We start from the raw sequence: 26,488 nt of genomic DNA on the forward strand, positions 1-26,488 counted from the left end.
GGCAATATTAGGGGGTCAAAATTGTATTTTTTTTTTTGTTAGGGAGTCAAAATTACTACGATGGCAAACATAGGGGGCCAAAAGTGCATTTAAGCCTATGATTATTTGATAAAAGATTATTTCTTTTACGTCATTTATGATTTTTAAATTATTTTTTTTGAAGAAGCGGGTTTTCTAAATTATTATTTATTTTCTTCATCAATTTGGTTTTGGTTTGGATGTCATGAGAAAAGATTTAAAAATCAAACCAAACTGTTTTTTTTTTGCTTGGTTCTAATTTATTGTCCGTCAAAAACTAAATCAAATCAATTCATTACACCTTTGATTTTTTTTTTAGGGGACGTTACACCTCTACTTTAATTATACATTGTTAAACAGATCAATTATTGGAGGCAAAGCGAAATTTATTATTTCCTTAGATCCGAAAGAGTGGTTTGATCAAAAAAAGATAGAAAGAGTGAAAGTCAAACAAAGCATTTTGTTAACAAAAAATAAAATAAATCATTTATATAATCCAGTTTGAATTTTCACTATGTTTGATTATACAAACTATTACTCCATCTTAAACAAGGGTCACAAAAATTTGGGTAAGTGTAAGACAAATTGAAGTTCACTAACAAGGAATGAAATTGTCTTTGTGGTAGGTCACCATCCCTCCTTTGTTTACCCGTTGTCTTCCCATATACCAAATTTACCATGGTTAATTTATGTTTGTCAAAAAGAAGGAAAAAAAATGGAGTGAACGATTTTTCTTCCTATTTTTTATGTGCCTAATCGTGGACCTAACTAATCGGTTTGAAAGAGTCCTTTGGTAGACGTTTTAGCATGGGGCAATTGTGAAATTGCCCCATCTTAGATCAATTTTGTTTTATTTACTATTAGTTGTCCACCCTACATTTTTATATTCCAATTTATAGCCATATTTATTTATAATATATCAATTTTAATTTTAATTTAATGGGGACTAAAATATTTTGAAAGGACAAAAACATGTCACTTTTTATAAGAATTAAAAACAAAATTTGTTACATTTATAGGAAGAACAAAAAATTTTAATCCCATTAAATTAAAATTAAAGCTACATGTTAAAAAAATTTAGAGGGACAAAAACATGTCACTTTTTTATAAGAACTAAAAACAAAATTCGTTATATTTATAAGGATCAAAAATATATTTAACCCTAATTAATATTAAAAAGTTTTTTGGAAGGGATTAATATTACAAAGTTAGATAGAAACTAAATTTACGTTATATTTAACCCTAATTTATTTCTTTATAAATAATGTAGTAAATATATATTTACGTCATATTTTTTTTTAGCCCAGATTTAAATATGTTTACGTTTTCAAATTAAAAAAATTATTGAGAATGAGCTGGACCTATTAGATTTTTAAACAGGAGATTAAAAAATAATGTATCTACAGTTCCCGTGAGCATAGCTCAGTTAGCAGGGACATGCATTATTATGTAGGGGCCAAGGTTCAAACCCTAGACTTCTCACTTATTCACCTTAAAAAATCTAAATTATAGTCAGTAGCCAATCTAAAATGGGGCAATTTCACAATTGTCCCATACTAAATCTCGCCTTGCTAGACCCTATCTAACAATCTATAATGGAGTATATTCAAACCACTTAGACAGATCAAGGCAATTTGGTTTGGTTAGGATAAGAAGACAGCATAAAAGAATAATAAGAACACAGTATAAAATATCATATATATATTTGGTGAGCCAGGAAGATGCAATAAGTTAATTTGAATGAATAGATGAATTGGTCTTTGAAATTGTAAGCACCCATCAATATAATCTCATATTTTTACAAACTGTCAAAATACCTTTGGATTAGATATGGAGAACACCAATTAATCCTAATATACCTTTGAATTGAATATGAAAAAGACAAGTCAAAAAGTTAATTATAGGGGTCGACAAAGATTCGGATTTCACATTTTTTGAAGTATACAAAAAGTAATGAAATTTAATTCTATTCAAACTAATGGTGGAATTCTGCATATAATGTCAATGCCCGAAAACTATATGTAGCCTTTTCTTTAATCTTCTTAATTGAGAAGCTTCTTCGCACTCTTTTTCTTTCTCATTTAACTCTCCCCGTTGCCTCAAATCATAAAAATCCTTGTAACAAACAAAAAATCATGAAAATCCTAACATTTCTAAGGCAGTTTGGTTTTTTTTTTTTTTTTTTATCAAAATACAATGCACATACTCATCAATGCAGCTTAAACAAAATCAAAAGTAGATTTTGCCCTTTAACACACCATAATCAGCAATGACTATGCTGGACGTCTACAACCTCACAATTGTTAGTTTGGTGGTAGTGTCTTTGCCACTTCATTTATAGATGCAAAACAAAATATAAAGTTATTAAATTTTGTACATAAGTATATCTAAAATATATGATTTACTTTGCGAAATTACCTTCATTAGGTGGTATGCAAAAAAAAAATACAAGAATTGAAAAAGAAAGAAAAAAAGTAATATATGATGTAGAAAAAGAAACTTCAATGCTATATTGACATTGTAAAACAACATTCAAATGAAACGACTTATTTTGACTAGATTGACATTTTGAATAAGATAATAGGAATGATATGTTAACATCTTATATTTGTACAACCTACAAACTATTTGCTATTTTTTTAATATTTTTTGACTGATTTCAATTTGCATGCTCCTCAAGATGTAAAATGGTGTTGCATTAGTTGTCCAATTTTAGATGTACAAATAACACAACTCTATAATTAAACTCGTTTTCTGCATTTTGCATTTCCTCGAGGCTTAAATATACAAACTCTTGAATAGTAGTTGTCAGACAAGATAGAAAAATCCAACCTAGCCCAGTACAGCATCAACATAATACAAACGCATAGTAAGAACCAGCAAAATATAAACAAGAGCTCTAGATACTTGTGATTCTTTGACCAAAAACAATCAAATCAAACACTTGTCATTACAATCACAAAATCATCAAGTGCTTGGAGAAGCAAAATTACTATAATTGTCTACACAATGCCACCTAGCATTGTTCCAAAAGCAAATCTGGATTTGAAAGCAACAATCAAAACCATGGAAAAAGTACTCATAAAATCAGAAAACCAATATGTTGTCTCTAACTATCTCTATACGTTCTTTTTTAAGTACTAAGCGTCTTGATTTCATGAAACATTATATCAGCACTCTACCCTCATCCTAATTGCAATTTGCAATTGCATCGATGAGGTGTATATACAAAAGCAGGCATCACCAATTATCTATACACAAATAACTAGCTCCAACACACCAACAAATGACATCCTGCATTGCAAGAAAAGAACACGTTATATTTCAAAATGCAACATTATCGAAGTAAAATTGACTGGGAGATAAAGTTATAGAAATTTATGGCTAGACATGATTTAGTATTGACACACCTTACACACTCCTAATATATATGTAATATCTAAACCAACTACCAATGCCCACATCCAAAGTCCCTGTACAAAGCCAGCATTAAGTTATGAGCGGAGCTACTCAGAAAAAGAAACAGAAGAAAACAGTTTAAATTGAGAATACCTAGCCTAGAAAAGAAGTTACAATAAGTAGAAGCAAAACTAATTGTGAATACCTAACAGTAATCGGAAACAGGTTCAGTGTTTTCTTGGCGTATTCCTTCTGTGTTCTCCAATACACTAGAACCACAAGGCAAAATTTCTTCGGATCTAGTTTTGGAGTTTGACTGATCGTTTGTTTCTCTGTGAAGATTATCTTGATTGGGAATGATGAGAGTATCAACTTTCTCAGAAGTCACTTCTGAAACATGAATAACCTTATCAACCATTACTACACGAGCTTCTTCGGTGTTCCCTTTTTTATGATTTGAAGCACCTGACACCTGCTGAATCTCTGATATATCTGACTGGGTTGAATGCACACTGAAAGAAAATCAATAAATAACTTTGTGAGTCAATACTACACCTAGACTACTTATGAATAATATATTACTCGGTAAAACTACCTATATTCTTGAAAATAAATTTGTAGATCTTTGAGGTCAAATGTAGCACCACTTGTGCTTTCATTGGCTTATATAAATGAAGTTTGTCTTTTCAATAAATTTTGAAAAATATAATTATTTTGATGTATTGTCAGTGTAAAATTATTTAAACTGCAAACCGATCACAATCCATCATTTGTAAGACTTTTTAATTAGATATGATGAAAGTCAAACTTTTTAGTGATCGAACAGTTATGATTGACTGACAGTGTAAAAAATATTTACACTGCCTGTGCATATGAATTATCCTTGTAAAAAAAATATGCTAACAAATAGTGTGTTTCAGTAGGGCAAATTTGTACCAGTAGGTAGTGGCCTGATCTAAAGGATTTTTGGCCATTCGTTCTTCTGCTCTTGGTTTCTTATTCTGCGCCAGATCTACAAGTGGATCAGCAACTTTAGTAATCAAGTTCTCCCTGCCTCTTTTCCCTCTGCCTACTTGGAGTTCTTCTGAAAAGGCAGGTTTCCCATTAACATCTTTAGTCACAGATTTGAGCTCGCTTGTTCTGCTAGCATTTCCAACTAGAGAGGGTACTTCAACAATTACTTTTGGTTCTCCAAAAGAATACCCCATTTGCCGTCCATTACTAAAATTACCAAGTGGATTGTCATTTTCCAAGTGCTTTTGCCCATTGCTACCATTATTTGTATCAGAAGCCACAGCCAAATTTCCTTTTTTCGTTAGCGTATCAGGAGAATTTCGGAATATTAGCTCCGTGCATCGTTTTATCCAGGAGAATCGAGCAGCACTAGCAGGAGAAACACCTGATGACTTCTGCACAAATGGAGTATCAAACCCATTGTCAATATTATCAACATCCACATCTTTGCAGGAACTCAAGCGGACACCTTGTGTAAGAGTCTGATGCTTCAAATTTTTCCTTGAAGATATTTTCTGTTGGTTATACTCCATATCAGATTTAAGCATTTCAACAATAGCAAGGTCATCAGAGACAACTTTTGAATCTTCCAATTTCTTCAATTCTTCAGTCTTAGAATAAATGTTGATTCTATCAGCATGCAACAGTTCTCTCTGTTTTTGTAGTTTATCCCTTTGAACCTCAAGTTCTTTAATACAATTAGTTAGTTCAGCCCATTCTTTATTTCTTAGGTCACGATCCAAATTTATCTCAGTCCGCTCAGTTTGAAGCCTTTTCATCTCCAAGGAAACCTGTTCCAATTCTTTTGCTGCTTTCTCCTTAAGAGCATCAATATGCTGGAGCTCCCTATTCTTCTCTTCCTCAAAAGTTGTTTCTCTTTCCTTCAAATAACTTTCTACTTCTTCCCGCCTCTTCTCGATAAGGTTATTTAGCTCCCTTTTTTGCATCTCAATATCCCGCTGAAAATCCGCTCGCTCCTGCTGCATCTTGCCAAACCACTCAGCATGTTCATGTGCCATCTTCTTCATGAAATTTTCCCGTTCACTAGCAAGTAACCCCAAGTCATGGGTGTACTGCTTACGCAAATTTTCCTTTTCTTCTCTTAGCTTGTCGCGCTCATTCTTAACAAAAGTGGAAACTGCCTTCCTTTCATTTTCTATAAATTCTGCTTCTTTCCGCAACTCTTCTTTTTTTTCATCAAGAAGCTCCCACTCAACTTCAAACTTGGCCTTCTCAGCTTTCAACTTATCAGCCTGGGCCAATAGCTCCAAATTCTGAGATCTTACAAGATCAATCTCTTCCTTTAGTTTCACTTCAAAAATTGACAAGTCGCCTGTTTCACTTTGGATGACCTCCAATCTCTGCTTTGCATTATCAACTTGTCTTTTTTCATTTTCCAAAGATGCCAAAGACACCTGCAGATCTTTCTTGGCTTGTTCAATATCATCTTTCTCCTTTTGCAAAAGGGTTGTGTTTAATTCAAACTCCTTCTCAGACGCTTTGAGGCTTTGATCTTTATCTTTAAGAGCAGTTGACTGTTCCGCTAGGTCTTTCTCCTTCTCGCTCAGTGATCTTGATATAACTTCCAACTCGTGTTCCCTTTCCAGGATTTGGTCCTCCCGTTGTTTAAGATCAACCTCCTTCAATTCCCAAGCTCGTCTTTTAGTCTCAATTTCATTTTCAACCGATTTGCGCTGCATTTGTAGCTCAACTTCTAAATCATGTTTTTTTGCTCTCATTGTGGCTTCCCGATCTGCTATAGCCTTATGAGTCTCATCCTACATTTTCCATCCAACAAAATTAAAATAATAACAATACAGAGGAAGTCTGAGAAATATAAAAGAACCATTGACCATAGGAAGAGAACATACAGATTCTCTATTAGAAAGTTTCACTTCAAATTCAAGCAACTCTTGCTCTTTCTTGTTAAGCTCAGTTTTCGATTTAGTGAGTGCCTGTTATCACACAACACATATCCACGGGTGAACAAGACAGAAATTAAATACTACTTAACATCAGTTTCATCTAGACCCAACTTAGAATTTTTAAATACGAACCTCTTCTCGTTGTGTAAGGGTGGCCTCCAGTAATTGTAGGCTGGTTTTCTTGTCATGGAGGGCTTCATGTTCCTTTTCAACTTTAAACTTTGTGTCCTCCAACTCTTTTTGAAGACGATCTAGTTCCTGGGATCTACTAAAAAGATGATCCTCTCTTTGGTTGAGCGAGGATTGTGATTGAAGTAACCTTTCCTGTTCTTGTTGTAAAACCTTTTGCCTTTCAGAAAGGGATTGCCTCTCAAGATTCATCTCCTTATCTTTTTCATCACAGCTGTGAGAGACGGGAAAGAGAGAAAAATCAACATACTTTCTAAACAAATCAATCTATCAAAATTTATATCATTACAGGTGGATAAAGATCACTCGCTTGCTCAGGATTACATGAATTCACATATTAATTGTATTAGAAGAATAACTTACTCTGACTTGAAAGATATAATTTGCCGCCTGAGGATATCTTCACGCGCTTCAACATCACGAAGCTTCCTTTCTGCAACACTTTTATATCGATTAGCATCTGCTTGCAAAGATTCTGCAGCACGCACTTTAGCTTCAGCCTCCGTAAATTTCTTTTCTGCTTCATCTGTCAATTGATGTGCTTCAGCTAATTTACTTTCAGCTGCAACCTTTGTTTCAGCACATTCCGTACGCATCTCATGCAAGGCCTTCTCAAGCTTCAAAAAGCAATAAAAGATACTACTATCTCATTTTGAGAAAGAAAGAAAGAAAAAATTGGAATGGAGAAAATAGAGAATATATATATGGTTTTGCAAATTAAGAAGCTTACACTTCCTATGCATGCATCTTTGACGCCTATTGTCTTCTTCAAAGATTCTTCCCGTTTTCTTGATTCAGCTAACGCAGATTTATTCGTGGACAAATCACGGTTATGCACTAACTCAGATGACTCGACCATGGTTTTAACTTGTTCATACTTGGAAACCAATTCCTTCCTCTCCAATATGAGAAGGCCCATGTGATGTTGATGATCATATATCTACATAATACAAAGTAAAAGCAAATAAGAAAAATATATTTTGCTGGCACCAATAACATGAATGGTCACCGTATATCTTATAAAATTGAAATGTCCTATATATCTTTAAAAATATTCACTTGAAAAGACAATTTGATTGGTGAAGGAAAAGGATTAGTTCGAGTGATAACAAACTACTTCATAAACAAATTCATTACCAACTCAATTGACTTTGCAAATGAACTGACCATGAAAGCTAAGGCGTGGTTATTTTTACAATACATGTGGCTTATATCTTGATTCGACACAAAATAAGCCGATCAACAGGAATCACTGTGCATGTCTAATTTTGAAAAATTTGAATCAAAAACAGAATTGATCTTAACTTGTGGCATGAATCACAACTTACTATAAAACAATATTAATAGACAACCAAACTTAACTATAATACACACACACATGGAAGGATATATGCAATGAGAGGGATATGTGTATTAATGCTTGCCAATTTGAATTGCTTAAATATGTAAATACAAGTTACAATTAACCAATTAACATCACTAGATGGTTAGGTAACTAGCATAAGTATCTCATAAGTATCTTTGTGATCATTGCGCAAATGACAAGGAAACTAGCAAAATTCTTAGACAACAAGACAAAACAAAATAAACTGAAGAGTTAACATAGTTTCGTCTTTAATTGAATATCATAATAAGCATGGACCGGAACTGATGGTTGGGTAAAGTCCTACTCAAAGTGATAGCTTCAATGATCCCAAAACCCTAACACTATCAATAAAGTTCACCTATAGCTGCATTCCACAACAATCAACCACTACCAGTTTAAAGTGTAAATTTGATCCATTGCAGTGCCAATTTATCAAATCAAATTAAAACTTTAAACAAACAATTCAAAGTGTTCTATAAAAGGACAAATGGCTGCGGATCCGCAGGCACCTATCAATACTCTAAAGTTTCAAACAACGAATTTTGCTTTTTATTCAATCATAACATCACTAGATGCTAATCACTATCTATGACTTACACAAAAACAATAACAACCAAAGTCTTACCCCACTTAGTGAGGTCGGCTAAATGGAACAAACAACGTCATAATGTTCTATCATATCTCTGTCCAGCTCTGTATCTCTAGATTTTTCTTAATAGTTTCTCTTATAGTTTTCTAGGCCTTCCTCTGCCCCCTAGTGATTTGACAAACCTTTATGTAATCTACTCTCCTTTATACGGAATCTACAGGTCTTCTCTCTACATGCCCAAGCCACCAAAGCCGAGTTCCCACCATCTTTACGGCTCAACAACATATGTCATACAACATCACCAGTCTTACAAATGTACCGTATACACAGAACCATCACAAATAATCCATATAAGCCATCAATAATATTTGTTACATTAAACAAATTAATTAACTTAAAACACATCAAAATACTATTAATGAATAATTAATTACTTCAATTATCCAACCACAAACAATGTCAAAATAAAAACCTGATAAACCCTAATATGATAAAACCTATTAATCCCCTAATTCAATCAACTCAAATTCTTAAATCGACAAAATTACAATGAAAAAGAAATCAACAAACCTCAGCTTCAAGCTTAGCAATATAAGCTACAAGAGCAGCTTTATCCTTATGCTTAATCGATTCCTCATCAAATCCAGCCTCCCTAAGCCGCTTCCAGATCTGTTCATCGGAAAGCGGACTTCTCAAAACCCTAGAACTCGGAGTAATTGACAGTGGTTTGGCAGAGCTAGGTGTCGAAATCTCCATTGCAAACTCCAAACGCGATTATCCTAAACTTATCGCGTTTCGCTTTTGAATAATCAGCTTCTTGTTGTTTCTTTTTGCTTTTGGAGAATAAAGTGCTGTGAGTGCGTTGGCGTGAATAGAATCTGAAAGTAGAAACGGTATTTACTATTACTAACTAACGCCGTATAAAGCGCACCACACTATTTTCATTCTTCACTCGAGTAGTATTGGCGACGTGACCTCGTTTTGACTTTATAGTTTTTGTTTATGATTTTATTTATTTATGGAAAAAATATTTCGAATTTTATTGGCACCTTTTCACTCAAATTTGAACCCAACAAAGTATAGGACTTGACCAAAAAAAAAAGTATGGGTGTAGGATAGCACTTCCGGCTGAGATAAAATAACCTTACATAATGGATGCGGATCCCCTCCTGCAACATCTCTCCAACCATTAATCCAACGGCTGAGAATTACAAAGAGAAAATTAATAAAAAAATAGCACTATTGAAGAGAGAGAAACAAAATGTGGGTGAAAGTAAATGCACAATTTTAGCGGAAATTTTTTGTTAGGGTTAATAGTGTTTTTCATCCTGTAATATATGTCATTTTTGGTTTTCGCCCCTATAAAATTTTCGGTTTAATTTGCACCCTTGTAAAATATATTTTTTCCGGAAAACACCAGGCCATTTTCAGAATTTTTTCAAGAAATTTTGGTTTTTGAATGGCCTATTAAAGGTGTTTTCCGGAAAATAAAAATTTTAAGAGGGCGCAAATCAAACCGAAAATTTTATAGGCGCGAAAATCGGAAATGACATATATTACAAGGGTGAAAAACACTATTAACCCTGTGCAGTGCTTGTTTCAACTTCCAATATTTTCAATTTAGCTTTCAATTACATAATCTCCACTACCATTTAGAAAGTTATTACCTGAGCATTTGTACGGATTTCTCTTCAGGTGGCTTCGCCATTGTTTATCAACAAAAAACATTGTGGCAATGATGGTTAGTTATAGCAAGGTTATCATTGTAAATCCAACTTCGCAAATACTCATTCACTTCGCAAATCCAACTTTTCCGCCATAATCATTGTAAAATTTCCAAGCATCTTCAACGCTATCAAAAATCATTTTCAACTTTGGTTTCCAATCTTCTTCCATTCTCTATAAAAAAAATCCTGCACTTTTTTTTTACAGTGTATGAAAATCAAAACATGTTGCTGAGAACGACTCTGCAAATACAAAAATTTGTTTAATAAAAACACCACGATTTCTACAATTCCTTCAAAGATGTACGACTTCAGCAGCAATATATATTGTACAGCAATATATATATATATATATTGTAACAACGCCGCGATTTCGACAACTCGTTCAAAGTTGTACAACTTCAAAAACAATATATATTACTTCTGCATCAATATATATATTGTACGACAATATATATACAAGCAGCAATATACAATGTAACAATGCCGCAATTTCGAAAATTTGTTCAATGTTTTTTGTTTTTCAGTGTGTACAATATATGTTTTTTATACTAGCTTTAAATATATTGTTCTTGTGTGTACAAGAACAGAGCAGATAAAAACTTATTATAGATTATATATAGTTAGTTATAAGAACACAACAGATAAAAATCTTGTGCACCTTACTATAACTAACCTGATTTTGTACAATATATTGTTTTTCTGACAAATATAATCTATTCATAATATTCTCAGAAAAACAAAAACTTATTGTTTGATAACCTTGCTATAACTTACCATGATGCCTTCAGGAACAGATAAAAACTAACCTTGTACAAACAAAATGACAATGGTAGAGCCACAATGTTTTTTGTTGACAAACAATGGTGAAACCACTTGACGAGAAATCTGTACAAATGCTCAGGTGATTACTTTCTAAATGGTAGTGGAGATTATGTAATTGAAAACTAAATTGAAAATTTGGAAGTTGAAACAAGCACTGCACTGGAAGTTGTAACAAAAAATTCCCGCTAAAATTGTGCATTTCCTTTCACCCACATTTTGTTTCTCTCTCTTTAATAGTGCTATTTTTTTTATTAATTTTCTCTTTGTAATTCTCAGCCGTTGGATTGATGGCTGGAGAGATGTTGCAGGAGGGGATCCGCATCCTTACATAATTACTCTACTTTTTTATTTTGTTAAAAAAAATGTAATTTATTTTTACAATTTTTTTAACATCGTAAAATAATAAATCATACTAGCATACAGTTACATGATTTCTTAAAGCAGAACCTTTCCAATACCTAATAATCTACTTAACAACAGTTAAATGTGATTCTCTATGATCTATTTGAAATCTTACACACAAGCATATACTAAACAAAATATCATATTTTGAAGTAGTTAAGTAAAGAAGTGGTCCAATCATACCTCTATAAACTTTTGAGTCTTCCTTACCACTAATGCCATCTAAGCTCAAAATTGCAAAAGATTCTAGTAACTACCTCCCTGGAGAGGTAAACCTATTTTATGGTATTTCTTATCATTCAATTAGGGATGTTATTTAATTGTGAATTTTGGTTTTCAAGTAGTTTGTCTGAGGACAAGCAAAAGCTCAAATGTGGGACTTTGATGACAAGAAATAACATAAGATTTTAGTCATAAAATAACATCAAAAAATAAGAGGCAGTTTTAGTCTAGTTTAAGTCTAAAATTTATTTAGAAGTAATGAAAAAGACGAAGACGAGAAAAAACCTTGAAGTCGTGGAAATTCATCCGAACCAGACAACTCTGTAACTGTGCTATGCTTTTTACAAGTTTATCAACGATTAAGCTTGGGGCATAGTCATTACAAACGTTCTGGTGAGAGAATAAGCGGATGAAGGAGCAAAGAAACCATTGAGTCAACAACTACCTAACTCGCATCGCGGGCTATGAGCCCTACATCGTGAGAATTGAAAGAAATCCATTATGATATCTATTTATTGGTTTTGAAGAAAATTCGAGAGTATTAGTTTGAATTAATAATTAGTCAAATTTATTTAGTTAATTAAATTGAGTATTTAATGAATAAAGATAAACACAAAATTAGTTTACACGTACCACTCTTTGTCCACCCCCGCCCCCTCCCGCACCCCAAAAAAAATAAAAATTGATAATGATTTACGAAAAAACATAAAATATCATAAAAACAGAAGAAGACCAAAAGTCCTTGCTCTTCGTGATTTTCCTTGAGGATAAAAAACATCAATCTATTGTGTCTTCCTTTCAATTGTTTTATGATTTTCCTTTTATTCATCAACAATCAAGATTCAAAACATCAATCTCAACATAAATTATAAATGTTCAACTTTTTTTTTTTTTTTTTTACTTTTACACGGGTTTCCGACCCACCAATGGTGAACGACAAATCCGACTTATGCGTAGAGGCATGCGCACTGGCCAAGCGTTGTTCCCCATGGAAATCGAACCCGATATTCCCCGGATACATCATTGGAAAGAGCTCCTTACCACCGGAGCCCAAACAACTGATTAATGTTCAATTAACTTTAAGCAAGAAGTTACAAGCTCTCAGATATTGGACTGCACTTGTGTAATTAAAGTCCATATCATCTTGTTGACTATATCACCAATGATCACTATTTTAATGCAATCAAGTATATACATTTACATGCATATCATCTAAAATCAACTAAATATCTCCTAGTTGTTACGTACCAACGAGCATTTATTTTCTCATCCTCCATCATAGTATCTTATTCATTGTATTTATTAATGTAATTATTTGTATTAGTTCCATTCTTTATTTAGTGCATATACATTGGACTATAAATGTGATTGCTTTCTCTCAAATAATATAAGTTTGAGTTACAATGTCAAATTCTTATATCATAAAAGGTTGTGGCATATTCATTATCTTTTATAAAGTATTGGATCTTGTTTTTTCTCAGACAATGCTTGTGGCGTATTCTTTCATCTATCACTATTATCAACAGTTTATGTGATGTTGGATTTCTAATGTATTTTCTATTTGGATTGAAGAACGTCGATCACGATCAAGTTGCCAATAACTCATTTCCTTGGTACACACATCACTTGTTTGATAAGGCTAGAGATCAATCATAAACTATGATCCATATATTGTGCTAGGAAGAACATAATATAAATAGACACACAATGATAGGAGTGACTCTCAACCGATAGACAAAGAATCACTCAAAAGAGGAGAAGAATCAAAACCATCAAATAGACACACGATGTATATTTAATATCATGATTAAATACCTCTTACAAAAGTATCATGAAATAGAGCATCCATACCCTATTGTAATTTTGAATAATGATTGTGTTCCAACGGCAACATTAGAACAATGAAGAGGGAGACGAAATGAAGTAAATGAGATTTATAAATTCAAGGATATAGTTTACTCTCTAACAACAGAAATAACAAAGACATCCGTGGTGAAAAATAAAAGGTTAAAGATTTTCATAGAAGTAAATTCTCTTAAGTAGTAATAAATTGGAAATGAATTTCATTTTGCATAAGTATGTAATTGAAGGGTTTGATGGGTTAAGATGCAATTTTGGGGTAATGGTATGTATAACTTTGGAGTAGTTGTATTGACTCATAGAATCAATAGTTATATTAGATTCTTCTCTGTCTCACACACGCGCGTGCAAACAATCAAAACCCTCCCTAACTCTTCGAGTTTTTTAATTTACCCAAGATCTAAATTTTCTTGAACCATGACATTTAGTACAACTTTGAAGAATAAAAGCAACAAAAGACATAATGCATCATTTTCTTTGACTACCATACAATCACTTCCAAGAGCCTTGTTACATGAGACGGTTGCAACTGTAATCTCTCAACCTTTTCTTGACATTCACAACATGAAATGTCTTGAAAAGATTTTCCTCAAGTCATTGAAGAACATTACGTGTTACAAAAAAAATCTGCAGACAATTTCTTATGAATCAAATGGTTTCCTAACAAGAAAGTGTTGTCCTTTTTAAAATGTTGCATAGAAAGTGAAAATATGGAAATCATGTTTAGAGAAGGATTGCGAGAACACTTTAGTTATTTGAGTGGAAACATTTGTGGTTTTGAGAAATTAAATATTGCCGCTCAAAATTGCATAAGGAGGTAATATACGTGTATGATATGATCTTATGACCCTATTGAACAACAATATTTAATTTCTCAAAACCATAAATGTTTCTACTCGAATGATTAAAGTATTCTCGCAATCCTTCTCTAAATATTATTTCCATATTTTTACTTTCCATGCAACGTTTTAAAAAGAACAAAACTTTCTCTTTAGAAAACCATTGGAATAATGAAAATTTATCTAAAGAAATTTTTTGTAATACCTAATTTTCTTTAATAACTTGAAGAAATTTTTTCCAACACGTTTCATTTTATGAATGTCACGAAGAGATTGAGAAATTAGAGTTGCAACCATTTCAAGTAACAAGTCTCTTGAAAGTGGTTGTATGGCTGTCAAAGAAGACGATGCATATTGTCTCTTGTTGTTTTTATTTTTCAAAGTTATATTTAATGTGATGGTTCAAGAAAATTTAGATATTAGGAAAACTAAAAAATTTGGAGAGTTATGGAGGGGTTTGATTGTTTGTTTGTGTGAGAGAGAATAATCATATATAACCATTACATTTATGAGTCAAACGCTCACTTACCCCTTGCATGTAATCTCCCTCCTCGTTGGCCTAGGATACCCCTTAAGGGCAAACACAAATCAAAATCAACACTAACTTATGGTCTGGTCTACGGGTAATCGATAAGGGTAATAAAAAATATTCATTTATCTCAAGTTAATCACATCAATCTGAATCTGACAAAGGTATTCATTCATCTTAAATTAATCACATCAATCCTCATCACATATTCTCATATAAAAAGTTTTACTCATCACAAAACACATGCATCACATCATATATACATCGCAAAATAAGCGCAACTCATGTCTATTTAAGAATAAGAATTTCAACAATTAAGAAAAATAGCAATTAGCCAATTATGATCACAATACCTATTCGACAATAACATCAATGAGCACACCTTAGCCAATTATGATCACAATACCTATTTGACAATTAAGTCAAGCAACACCTTAATAAAATTTCTAATTCCTTTTTTAACCTCGCTTTCATATTTGCTCATTAATTTATCCATCTCGCAAAGGCTACAACCGTCGCATCGAGTCTCAAATGAATTTGTGGGAAATACGGGTTTCCGGTTCATCACAATTATTTTACACTCATGACCTCGAACTCTTTTCCCTCACCCCATATCTGGATTGAGGCTTTCACACTAGTAAGAGGGTATAGAAACTTGAGCAACAACAAATTTAAACAATTCAAATTATTGACGATAAATCTCTTGTTTAAGAGTCCAACTTTTCTTTTCATCTAATGTCCAAAATCAATAAGGAATGTCTTTCCAAAAAGCACGTCATCGAACTTCATAGGAAACGCTTTACATATATCAAATGATACGTTCCAAGGTAGGCACATAGCAAGAAGGATTATACACACAAGCTGAAATATAAGATAAGGCACAATGACACGAATTTTCAGTCATAAACTCCAACCATAGAATCCATGAGTTTGATCAATTAAGTTACTAAACAATGGAAATCAGACATGGATTATTTTATTTTGAAATTTTTAGCATAGCCACAAGTTGAGACAATAAAAATGAAAGTAATGAAAGAGCTATGTCTAGTTGATTTCAAGGTCAAGAATCCTGCCTAAGAAATCTTTGAACACGTGATAAATCAATATCCACAAAAATTATCAAGTCAAGAACGATAATGACAAGGATAGTTGACAATTTCAAAGACAAATCATGAAAGTGTGTAAAGGTAAGCTTCGAAAATATATAAAAACGTGGCTTTAATATTTGGATCAAGGGAATGAATTAGTGACTTATTTTCCAATAAAATGCAAGTCTTGAAATCAAATTGTGTTAGAATTAGAGACTATACAACCCTAAAACAAAATATCGTTTTCAAATAGAACACATTAAAATTTCCAGCATGATTATAAATCAAAGTATATACACACGATTTTATTATAACTTGAAAATCAAACCAAAACAATGAAAAAGTGATAACAGACAACACAAAAACCTAAACAACAATGACATAGATAGAAATGGTTTGACAACATTTTAGGAAGGATAAAAAACTAACTGGTAAAACTGAAAGAAAATCTCGTCTAGAAGATAAAGAATATATGATCGATTTCTACCAATCGAGAGACGATGACGATAGTTCCAAAACTGCGATAACCTAGTTCAATGCAAGCTACATTCTTTTTCTAAAATAGTGTGCATCTGTTATTTTGGCTCCACTGTATCTTAGGCTTATTAGATTGCAGAAAAAAGAAAGAAAATACACACACACCACCAAAGCTAAGCCACTTGTGGCGTTGGCGGAGCGAAGGTTACCCACCAGAGGCTTATCGTTTATATGAAGTTAGGATAAAATGTTTATAAGTTGAGTAGTTCTCTTTATAATACAATATATTCGAAAAGGTTAAAAACATTGTTGATTAATATGTTCTCTGAGAAATTCTTTATTGGATGGTGTTAAAGTAGTATTACTTACAACTTTTAAGGATAATAGAAAGATTTCAGCTCTTCCTCAGTACAAAACACTCGCGCTCTGCAGCCTTGCCAAAAATACCCTCGTGTGTGTTAACTAATACCGCGTTAGTTAACTCACGCTAGTTCAATTTCTTTTTTGTTTCTTCTCTCCTTTTCTGCTTTCGTTTTTTAGCATCATGTGTTTGTTAACTATGAAGATTAAGTCATTTGGCCATCAATTAACTCGCGTATTTCTTCTTTCGTTTGAGCATTAAATTCATACAAAGATAGAGCCAAAATAAATTGATAAAAATTATAGAAACAAGCCATCAATTCATACACGTGAAGCCCATTAATTCAACAAAAGCTAACAAAAGCAGGGGTATTGATTTTTCAATTGCTGACAAAAGCAAAAAGCAATAGCAGATATGATTTTTAATTACTGATATGATTTTTGCAGATATGAACTAGCTTGAGTTAACTCACGTGGGGTGTAACATCTGCGTGAGTTAACTCACGCGGCGTGACTTAACTCACGCGGCGTGACTTAAGGCATTCATGTGTAAAAACTAAGTCCGATTTTTTTATACTTGCGTTAGTTAATTAACGTAGAGGTATTTTCGTCATGGTTGCAGAGCGCGAGCAAAAAGTGCAGGGGAGAGCAAAATTCTAATAGAAAATAGGTATTTTGTGTGTACTTTTTGGTTGAAATTGTTAAATCAATTACTCTCTTTAATTTCTAAATAACACCCACTTTAAAGCTCAATTAGGATGCTCAAAAAGAAGATATAAAATAAGTGAAAAATATATATTTTGCTTGGATAGAGTTTGGAGAGATTTACAATGGTAATGAGAATTTACTTTTACTATGCGTTGTGCTTTTGTTGGATCATGGAAAGGGGAATACACGTTGATAAGTGAGATGACAAAACTTTTCCTCATGAGATTGAACACTGTTACATTCTCAACGATGGATTTGAACTCATAACTTCAAATTAAGCTGGAAACCATCTCATTCAAGTCTCTAACATAGCTTGTTGGTTAATTCTCATTATTTACCAATTTTCAAAATCTGATAATTAATCTCAAAATTGTACTCTAAGGATTCTTTGTCAAAGTTAAAAAAAAAATATTAATTAAATTAAAATGCCAGTCAGCTATATATACACACACAAAACATCAGCATTTGCTACGTTCCCTGCAAGTATTGTTCAGACTAGGGAGGGTGGGATACACCTTAGAACAGTTAATAAGAGAAACAGAGTAAGATTTTAACTTCATAATAATTGTTCAGACTAAATAAGTTTATATTACATATCAAACACAACTTTATAGTTCTGGTAATAGTCACTGATCCATCCTTGTATTAGCTTGACCTCAGTGGCCCTTTGCTCTACCAACCAATCAGGATCATTTTCTGTTGAAGCACGTAAATCTATATGGTGTGCACCTGAGAATATGAGAAGAAAAAAGATCAATATAGAATCCATGCATCAGACAGGCCAAATTATGAATAATCAAATGGTTTTACCTTCTTCAGTGACCAGAGAAACAATACTTTCTGAAATATTCTGCAAAACACTACAATGAAAACAATTTGAATATCAGAATTTGACACCACTGTAAAACATTATCGCTTGTTGGAAAAACATGAAACATAATAACAAAGATAGATTAAATAGTCTAACTTCCCCCCTGAAATTGTAGGTTTCGTCAATTACCTCATGAAATTAACAAAACTTCAATTATCCCCTGAAATTGCATAACGTTAATCAATTTACCCCCTCCGTCAAATTTTTCTGTTAACTGCTTACGGTTATGATCAAATACCCCCCCTGAAATTTTGCACTTATGTGCAAAATGCTCCCTAAACTTGAAAATTTATATTTTTTTTCATCATTGACTCAAAAGATATTAAAGGCAAACAAATTAATAATTATTGATCATATAGATCTGTATGGAATGTATGTTTATGCAGTTATTGGTCATATAAATCTTTATGGAAGGTATGTTACTCTCATGTGTTTTAAATATATACATATATAGAAGACTTTTTTTACACAAGTTGGTAATTATGTTAGAGTATGCAGTCATAAAGTACACAAGTCTTTGATAATTGTGTGTCCATAAAGAAAATTCATAGGTTAATATCTTCAGAAGGAAGAAGAAACAAGACTTAGGTTTGTGAATTTGCAACTTAATTAATGATATAATTTTTATAATGCAGGAAATGTCATATCTATTAGCTGCAGCATGTTAAATAGATTATGTCATAGACCTTCTGCATGAAGCCGGTAGATCACATTGTTATGTGATAGAAATCAATTTTCTGCTGCTATGGCATTCTTGTCTTGATTTATTTCAACAACTTGATATCTTTTTAATGTTTGGTTTTTAGTTTTACCTTCTTTGTAAAAAATTTATCTTGCTTCTTGTTGATAAATATGAAATATGAATGAAAAGGCTGCACATGACAAAACCATGATTTCTTTGGCATATATTCATTCATTTTCTTGTGAATAGAATTTTTATGACAATAGGTACAATATACTACTTGAAGAACTAAATGTATGATTTTTGGTAAGAAAAAAAATCTAAATTTTTAAGTTTAGGGGGCATTTTGCACATAAGTGCAAAATTTCAGGGGGGATATTTGATCCTAACCGTAAACAGTTAACAGAAAAATTTGACGGAGGGGTATATTGATTAACGTTATGCAATTTCAAGGGGGTAATTGAAGTTTTGTTAATTTCGGGGGTAATTGACAAAACTTACAATTTCAAGGGGGAAATTGACTATTTACTCAACAAAGATATTGGCAGTATAAATAATATATCACCTGCCACCACTCCATGGATCCAGTAGGCCATTTGAGAAAATTATGTTGCTTCCAAATTTCCTCAACGCGAGATGGATATTCTTCAAAACAATATTTCCAGTCACATAAATAACAGGTGAAAAGAGCATAATATCACAACAATGGAAATGGAAATAAGATTCAGTTGTAAATGTTCTCTTACATGCCCTCCAAATACTGTAGTAATCTGTTTTGGCCTTGGCTTCACTCCGAAATTCTTGAGGCAATCCTCTTGGAAAGAAGAGTAATTATACTCATATGGTGGAAACATGCTGGACTTTCGGCTGCTAGACATCGGCATAACCATTTCAGTGCATGCCTACACCATGAACAAGAAAAGATGGAATGAATCAAAGATTAATGCTATTTGGCATAAATACTTATCCAGCAACAACGAAGGAAAAACAAAATTTAAGTATTGTAAACCTGGAAGTTCCAACCACTCAGACCATGAGGATCATCATCCAGTTCAAAACATTTAGCTTCTCCAGTATAATTGTAGTAGACATTCACCCCCTCGTATATGCGCTCCAGAATACTAGTCCCAGCAGGGCCTTTATAATTGTAGTTGACATTCACCCCCTCGAATATGCGCTCCAGAATACTAGTCCCAGCAGGGCCTTTATCTATCCTTCTGCAAACCTGTTAAAGTATATATATAAGATTAGCAAAGATAGCCAGATTCCTTTCTGGACTTCGAATAGGAAACAATCTGACATGTCAATAGCAACAAAGAAAGAAGAAAACAAATTTCGAATAATGGTTAGGATTATTTCATCATTTTTAATTTCCATCAATTAGGATTTGCTTAATTACTTTTTTTTTTAGTGTAAACTGGATACCTTTCGCGCACACGAGGTTAATCCCTTAAGTCAGGTAGTACCCCAATGAGCGCATAACCCTACCTCGAGAGTTTTAAGTTTAACGTTGTTCTATTCCCAGGATTGGATTCGAATGCAGGACCTAAGAGACCCGAACCATCTCACCCTAGCATTCTTGGGTTTATAAGGAGTAATTTATCTCTTTTAAATTTTGAATTTAAAGTTTCTTTATCTTGATGTGATTCTGCATTACAGAATCATTATCAGTAGTTCTTTTGATTTTTATTTCTTTATCTAGATAAAATTCTGCATAACAGAATCCTTATCAATTGATTTAGTATTTTAATTTCATTATCTTGATAAGATCAAAAGAAAATATCCTTAGTAGGTTGATTAGGAACTCTTCATTGATCTGTAGCCTCTAAAATTGTAGATTAGTATTGGAAAAAACATGCAAGAAATCATTTTTAGGAAAATCTGTTTGTCTTGGAAGCTTTGTCAAGGACAAATTTGTTTCTTGCTTTTACAAAAGGTTTAAAGAAAGATTCTACCACGTCTAGACCTGTGACTACGCGAAGGTCCACAACACAATTTAATTCCTTCAAGTCAGATAAGAGACCAAACATATTCCTAGAAACCAGTATTGTAAACCGCGAATTGCTGAAAATAGTGGTTTGATTACATTTTGCCACACAACAGTGCTGCAACGCCGCTATAGCTACTATTTTCTATTAAATAGCATTTACATAACAATAGCAATTTGTGCAAATTCCGCTACGCTATAGAACTATAACACTTCTATAGCCACTATTTAACAACACTGCTAGAAACATCCACCATTGAAGTCAATTTCCCAGCAGCATCATAAAAAACAGTCAAGGAAATTGTGATGATAGAATAGTTAACAGTGCAGCTGAGTTAGGAAAACAAGATCATAGTATGTTATGAAATCAAACTAACCTCCTTGATAGGGTGTCCAGGCAAAGGCATCAAGAACTCAGAAGGGTATGGGTAGTTAACCATTGCCAAATAACTATATGCAGACTCCAACCAGTCCCGTAGATCTTCAGTGCTTTTTAATTTCCTTCAACAAGCAGTTAAACTAAATCAACAGAGTAGGAATAATAAAAATACTGATATTAGTACAATCATGTAATGCAGGCATAAACACTTGTTTCTTAGAAAAAATGTCTTACTGACAAAATCTGAATGTCTTGGTTAGAAGTTCAAGGCCATCACTTGTTTGACCCTTCGATTCTATGACATCCCATGACTGCTTTATATAGTTAAAGCAAGATGAACTTTCACGCTATTGATGCAAAGAGAGTAAAATTGTCAGTATACTAATTATATTTATAACATAGCATCTATAAATACCAGAAAAACTAACATCAACAATCTCACAGATGAACTTACCTTAAAACCATTGGAAACAATGTCATAGAAAGTTTCTGGTGGCACAATGTCTTCAAACTGAAGAATTGGAGCTGAAGATGCTAGTGCCCCAATAGCAATATGAGGATACTTAAGTCTCATCCATGCTGCTAACACTGATAAACCAACAAAACAACATCAGCATAAATTCATAACAGTAAGCAAATTTTCATCAAATTAAAAGACTGAACACTTTATGAGCTTCTACCCTAATGAACAATTTCATGTTCTTATGAACATTTCACAATATCAATTCAAAACCATTAAAGCATGTTTGGATATGCAATTTTTTTTTTATTATTTAAAGTTGGGGTCCCTCTAATATGGACCCTTTTAAAAGGGTTCAAAGATGGACCTCTCTAATTTAACCGGCTATAGCCTGTTTTTATTTCTTCCCTTTTTCTTAACAAGAGTCCCCTAATTTTAGCTTGCTTCTTTCCTGTTCCTTCTTTCCCGTGCAGCCCAAGAGTCCCCTTATGTACAAAAGTGATTTAGGACCTTTCATTCTTGAAACCAAACATGCTATTGTGACGGTTTCCACCATATCAAGTAAAACATACAAACTCATTTCAGTGCGCGTCAAGGTTTTAAGTTGGAAAAAAAAATAAAAAGAGCAGAGTAATGAATGCATTGCACAAACAATGCTACAAGATAAGTAGTTAACAAAAGTAGTCTACACATATATCTTTTGTACCAGCCAAGGGATGTACCAGTGTATATTAAAGCTTGAAATTCTCTATCCTAGCAAAAGGGAAGTTGAGGACGGTGATAAAGATTGCAGTGCAAGGGGGTATTCTCCTGCACCGGGCAAAGGGGCCAACATTTTTAATTTTTATCACTCGATTACATTACCTGTTGTAGCCGTTAACCTTAAAGGTCCATGGTTGGACGTTTTTTTAAAGGGTGCATATTAAGGGCTCCCTTAAAGTTGTATTGTTGCAACATTTTGATCATAGATTCATAATATTTTGAAGAGAGAACAACTTAATAGAGTAGACAATCAATTTTCTTTTGAAAGCTTAGTATCCAGTCTAAGCACTGACTAAGTAAACAATCATTTTGATCTTAAATATGTTAGTACTTAGTCGCCATCACAATATAATCCCTGAGTATATCAAAATTACAAAAACATACTACTTAAATTTATCTTTCGTTAGCCAGATTAGCCTTGTCTTGTATGTGTATTTCATTAATTACTTTTGTCCTCAAACTTGTCTCTGTCTTCCACTAATCAATTTGTTCTACACAATTACTAACAGAAAACAAAGTTAAAATATTGTTTTAATTTCGACGCATTCAAAGACCAGTGACAACGTCTCACACATCTAGGCATCAAACTAACTGATTACTCGAATTAATAGAAACAAGGAAAAGAGTGTCTTACTTCCACCATAGGATCCTCCAAACAAGACAACAGGACAAGCATTGGCAGAATAGTTTCGCTTCAAGTCAGTAACAAGAACAGCAAAATCAAAGAGAGCTTGCTGAGCATTAAGATACCCTAACGTGGAAGCATTCTTATACGCTTCTTCTTTACTTCCAAAAGGCACAGACTCACCATAATATCGATGCTGCAATACAAAAACCAAACCAGTTAACATAGTTTCCGCCATGTAATAGAACACTCTATTAGATGTAATAGTCGGTTAAAATTTTTCGCCATGTAATAGAACACTCTATTAGATGTAATAGTCGGTTAAAATGATTAGCTACACTAGTTAGATAAGTTAGACTAGTTGGTTGTGTTAATAATAGCAATAACAAAATATGGGAAGTGAAAAAGAGGCTAGGGTTTCAATAATGTGAATAGCATAACATGTGAAAATAAGGTTTACAAAGAGAATGTATATCAAAAGCTAAAAGGACTAGACTACTAACTTATAAATATAAAAGGGCCAACAACCTAAGTGCAATAGCATATTATCTAACACCTCCCTTCAAACTCCCGATGTATCAATAGGAATCATCGAGAGTATGTCAATCTACAAGCGAAAATGTGCTCAATAGTAAATAACATACCAAATGCATCCTAGGTTTCTTTAAGTTTGACGTTTGTATCTGATTAGTCCTTTTAGTTTTAAATTGGTCCTTTAGGTCGTAAAAGTGAACGAGTTAGTCCTTTATTTTTATTTTGCAACAAATTGATCTCTTTCTTCATCCAACTTTGTTATAAAGTGCTTAATGACCTTTTAACATTGAGGTGGAAGGTCCAAAAAGTGTTTATGACACCAAACATGATTACTTACATACATTTTTTTTGTTTTTGAAGAAGTTAAATTAGCCCACCTAAATTGGCACCAAGCAGAATCAAACCTTAGACCTTGAGGAGATGCACACTCCCAAGTCCCAAGCCAATACCATCATGCCAACCCAAGTGGGATTTACTTACATACATGTTCTTATTGTTGTTTAATAAATGACCAATTTGAAATCCTCTTGAGCTTAGCTCGGTTGGTATGGACAATGCATAATATATGTAAGCTCTGGTTCGAATCCGGACCACCAAAAAAAAATGACCAATTTGAAATTAAAAAGAATAATCTGATACAAAGTTAAACTTAAAAACCCTAGAATGCATTTTGTACAGAGTTACAGAGAGAGAATAGCGCTTACTTCAGGAAAAACAACCATAGCTCCGAACTTAGGAGCGATTTCCCAAATAAAACCAGTGTTTTGAGCAAACCAAACAATGTCACCTTCATTACCACAGTAGAGGAAAATGGGACCCGATCCAACAACCCAGTTTTCTGTGTTGATAAGGTAGCGTTGAGGGAACATAGGGGTTTTGAAAAAGCTGAAGTGGTTGAGTCGTTGTTGGAAGAATTTGGTTTCATAGTGGATATCTAATTGTGGCTGTGACTGAGAGGATTTGGCTGAAGATGGAAATGGAAATTTACGAAAGAATTTTGGAGTGTGATTCAATGCTAAAAGTTGATGTGAAGAAGAGATTATGATGATAAGGGAAATGAGTGTTGTGGTGAAGATTTTTGTTGCCATTTTTGACAACTGAACTCAAGCAGTGTTGTGTTTCAGATATTTGAGTTCGGTACAGTTTATAATTTGACTCATTTCTCATGATTAAGTTAGTTAATTAGTTCAGTACAGTTTATCAGCTGTGGAATTTGGATTTGTTTGGGCCTTAATATTTCAATTCGAGTCCAGTATCATATTTTACTGATGAAAGTGTTTACTACACACCTTAATTTTGCTTCTGATCGTGTGTGTAATTTTTGATCGAATCTTAAATCTTGATTTCAGCCAAATGAACAATTTTGAGGTGACAATTGAACAGCCATCTTTGGTGATTTGTTTATTGTATAAGGGCACGTTTGTTGATTTTTTTTTTTTTTAAATGGTTTGATGTCTAGTTATGTTTGTGTTTAACATTTTATAAGAAAATCATTTTTATTTTTAAATGGTTTTTGTGTTGAAAACGAAAATTAGTTTTTGAGAAAAAATAACATTTTTAATAGAAGAGAGAAAAAAAAACATAGTCTGTTCTGTTTATATTTTTTCAACCTATTAATGAAAAACTAATTTAACACGCATACTTTTCAATTTTAAATTCTTTTTCAACCATAACTTATATTTTCCTTAAAACTCTCTAAAGAACAGTTTTAATATTATTTATATAAAAATCATTTTTTCCTTAAACATATCATTCATAATTTTAGTGTGAACAAATTAAATAAAAATAATTAAAACTTGTTCTTTACGTTTTTGTAAAATAAAACTCAGTTTATCCCGGTCTTAAAGCACCTCTAATTGAGGTTTCTTCCAAGTCATTGACACCAATAAGTATGTTCTTCGACGGTTTCATCATTGAACACAATTTAAGTGGCAAACTAATCTTGAGTTAAAGTTACTTAATGAAATTCTTCATTACTTTGGACTTGAATAGTACAATATTTTAAAATAAAGTATTAATATGTTGTTAAACTAACCCACTTGAGTTGGCATGGTGGTATTGATTTGGAATCTGGGAGTGTGCTCCTCTTTGAGGTCTAAAGTTCGATTCTTTCTAATGTTAATTTAGGTGGGTTAGTTTAACTTCTTAAAAAAAAAAAAAAATTGTTGTTAAACTTTGGGACGGGACTCGTTATGAGTTCTCAAGAGTAGTCCATTGAAGGAAAAAAATAAAAACTGAATGGGTTGTTAAAATGATGTGGTAACCATTGTTGCTCTTATCTTTAGGTTCAGAATGAAACAAAATTAAGACACGGCTTCTAATTAAGCTCATCGTATTGAGTTAATTACTTTTTTTTTTCTTTAATTTTATTAACTTATTTTTCTGAACTGCAATACATGTCAAAATTGAAAAACAAAATAGGAAATATATCATTTTTTTTTTTAAAAAAAAAAAATCATACTTTTTTTCAACACAATTATAACAATTTATTTACTAAAAAAAGTCAATTTATTTGTTGTAAATTGTATTAAATTTAATAATGAAATATTAAATTACGTGATTAACTAAAAATGGAAATGAAATTTGTAGAAAAAATTAAATGGAATATATTTTAAATGCATACTTATAAAAAAAATCCATTTTGGTCATTTACA

General features: G+C 32.7%; 2 protein-coding genes across 3 annotated transcripts; both read right to left on the reverse strand.

Moving 5' to 3' along the window:
- Positions 1–2,866: 2,866 nt before the first annotated feature.
- Positions 2,867–9,456, reverse strand: LOC25493541 (protein CROWDED NUCLEI 4). The gene is made up of 9 exons (XM_013602059.3): positions 9,071–9,456; positions 7,276–7,485; positions 6,909–7,162; positions 6,489–6,759; positions 6,303–6,386; positions 4,354–6,209; positions 3,623–3,929; positions 3,429–3,491; positions 2,867–3,312 (listed from the first exon to the last, which is right to left on the reverse strand). Exons 1-7 carry the CDS (start codon positions 9,254–9,256, stop codon positions 3,623–3,625), a joined length of 3,168 nt encoding a protein of 1,055 aa, XP_013457513.1. The 5' UTR covers positions 9,257–9,456; the 3' UTR covers positions 2,867–3,312; positions 3,429–3,491.
- An 8,517-nt stretch (positions 9,457–17,973) lies between these two features.
- Positions 17,974–25,006, reverse strand: LOC25493542 (lysosomal Pro-X carboxypeptidase). Of its 2 annotated transcripts, XM_039833739.1 has the most exons (11): positions 24,539–25,006; positions 23,310–23,496; positions 21,908–22,041; positions 21,688–21,800; positions 21,452–21,575; positions 20,291–20,312; positions 20,097–20,224; positions 19,834–19,989; positions 19,653–19,732; positions 18,345–18,394; positions 17,974–18,263 (listed from the first exon to the last, which is right to left on the reverse strand). In XM_039833739.1, exons 1-11 carry the CDS (start codon positions 24,920–24,922, stop codon positions 18,124–18,126), a joined length of 1,518 nt encoding a protein of 505 aa, XP_039689673.1. In that variant the 5' UTR covers positions 24,923–25,006; the 3' UTR covers positions 17,974–18,123. The 2 variants fall into 2 exon arrangements, with proteins under 2 accessions (XP_039689673.1, XP_013457514.1); XM_013602060.3 differs by having other exon boundaries at positions 20,097–20,312.
- Positions 25,007–26,488: the final 1,482 nt, after the last annotated feature.

The sequence above is a fragment of the Medicago truncatula genome, chromosome 4 (assembly GCF_003473485.1).
Source record: "Medicago truncatula cultivar Jemalong A17 chromosome 4, MtrunA17r5.0-ANR, whole genome shotgun sequence".
In the NCBI taxonomy this organism is placed as follows: domain Eukaryota; kingdom Viridiplantae; phylum Streptophyta; class Magnoliopsida; order Fabales; family Fabaceae; genus Medicago; species Medicago truncatula.

Coding starts and splice junctions, on each gene's coding strand:
- LOC25493542 (XM_013602060.3), bottom strand. CDS start 24,922: ATGGCAACAAAAATCTTCACCACAACACTCATTTCCCTTATCATCATA. Junction 22,042..23,309: donor TGGAGGATCCTATGGTGGAA/GTAAGACACTCT, acceptor TTGGTTTATCAG/TGTTAGCAGCATGGATGAGA. Junction 21,576..21,687: donor AAGACATTCAGATTTTGTCA/GTAAGACATTTT, acceptor TGCTTGTTGAAG/GAAATTAAAAAGCACTGAAG.
- LOC25493541 (XM_013602059.3), bottom strand. CDS start 9,256: ATGGAGATTTCGACACCTAGCTCTGCCAAACCACTGTCAATTACTCCG. Junction 7,486..9,070: donor TTGCTAAGCTTGAAGCTGAG/GTTTGTTGATTT, acceptor TGTATTATGTAG/ATATATGATCATCAACATCA. Junction 7,163..7,275: donor AAGATGCATGCATAGGAAGT/GTAAGCTTCTTA, acceptor TGCTTTTTGAAG/CTTGAGAAGGCCTTGCATGA.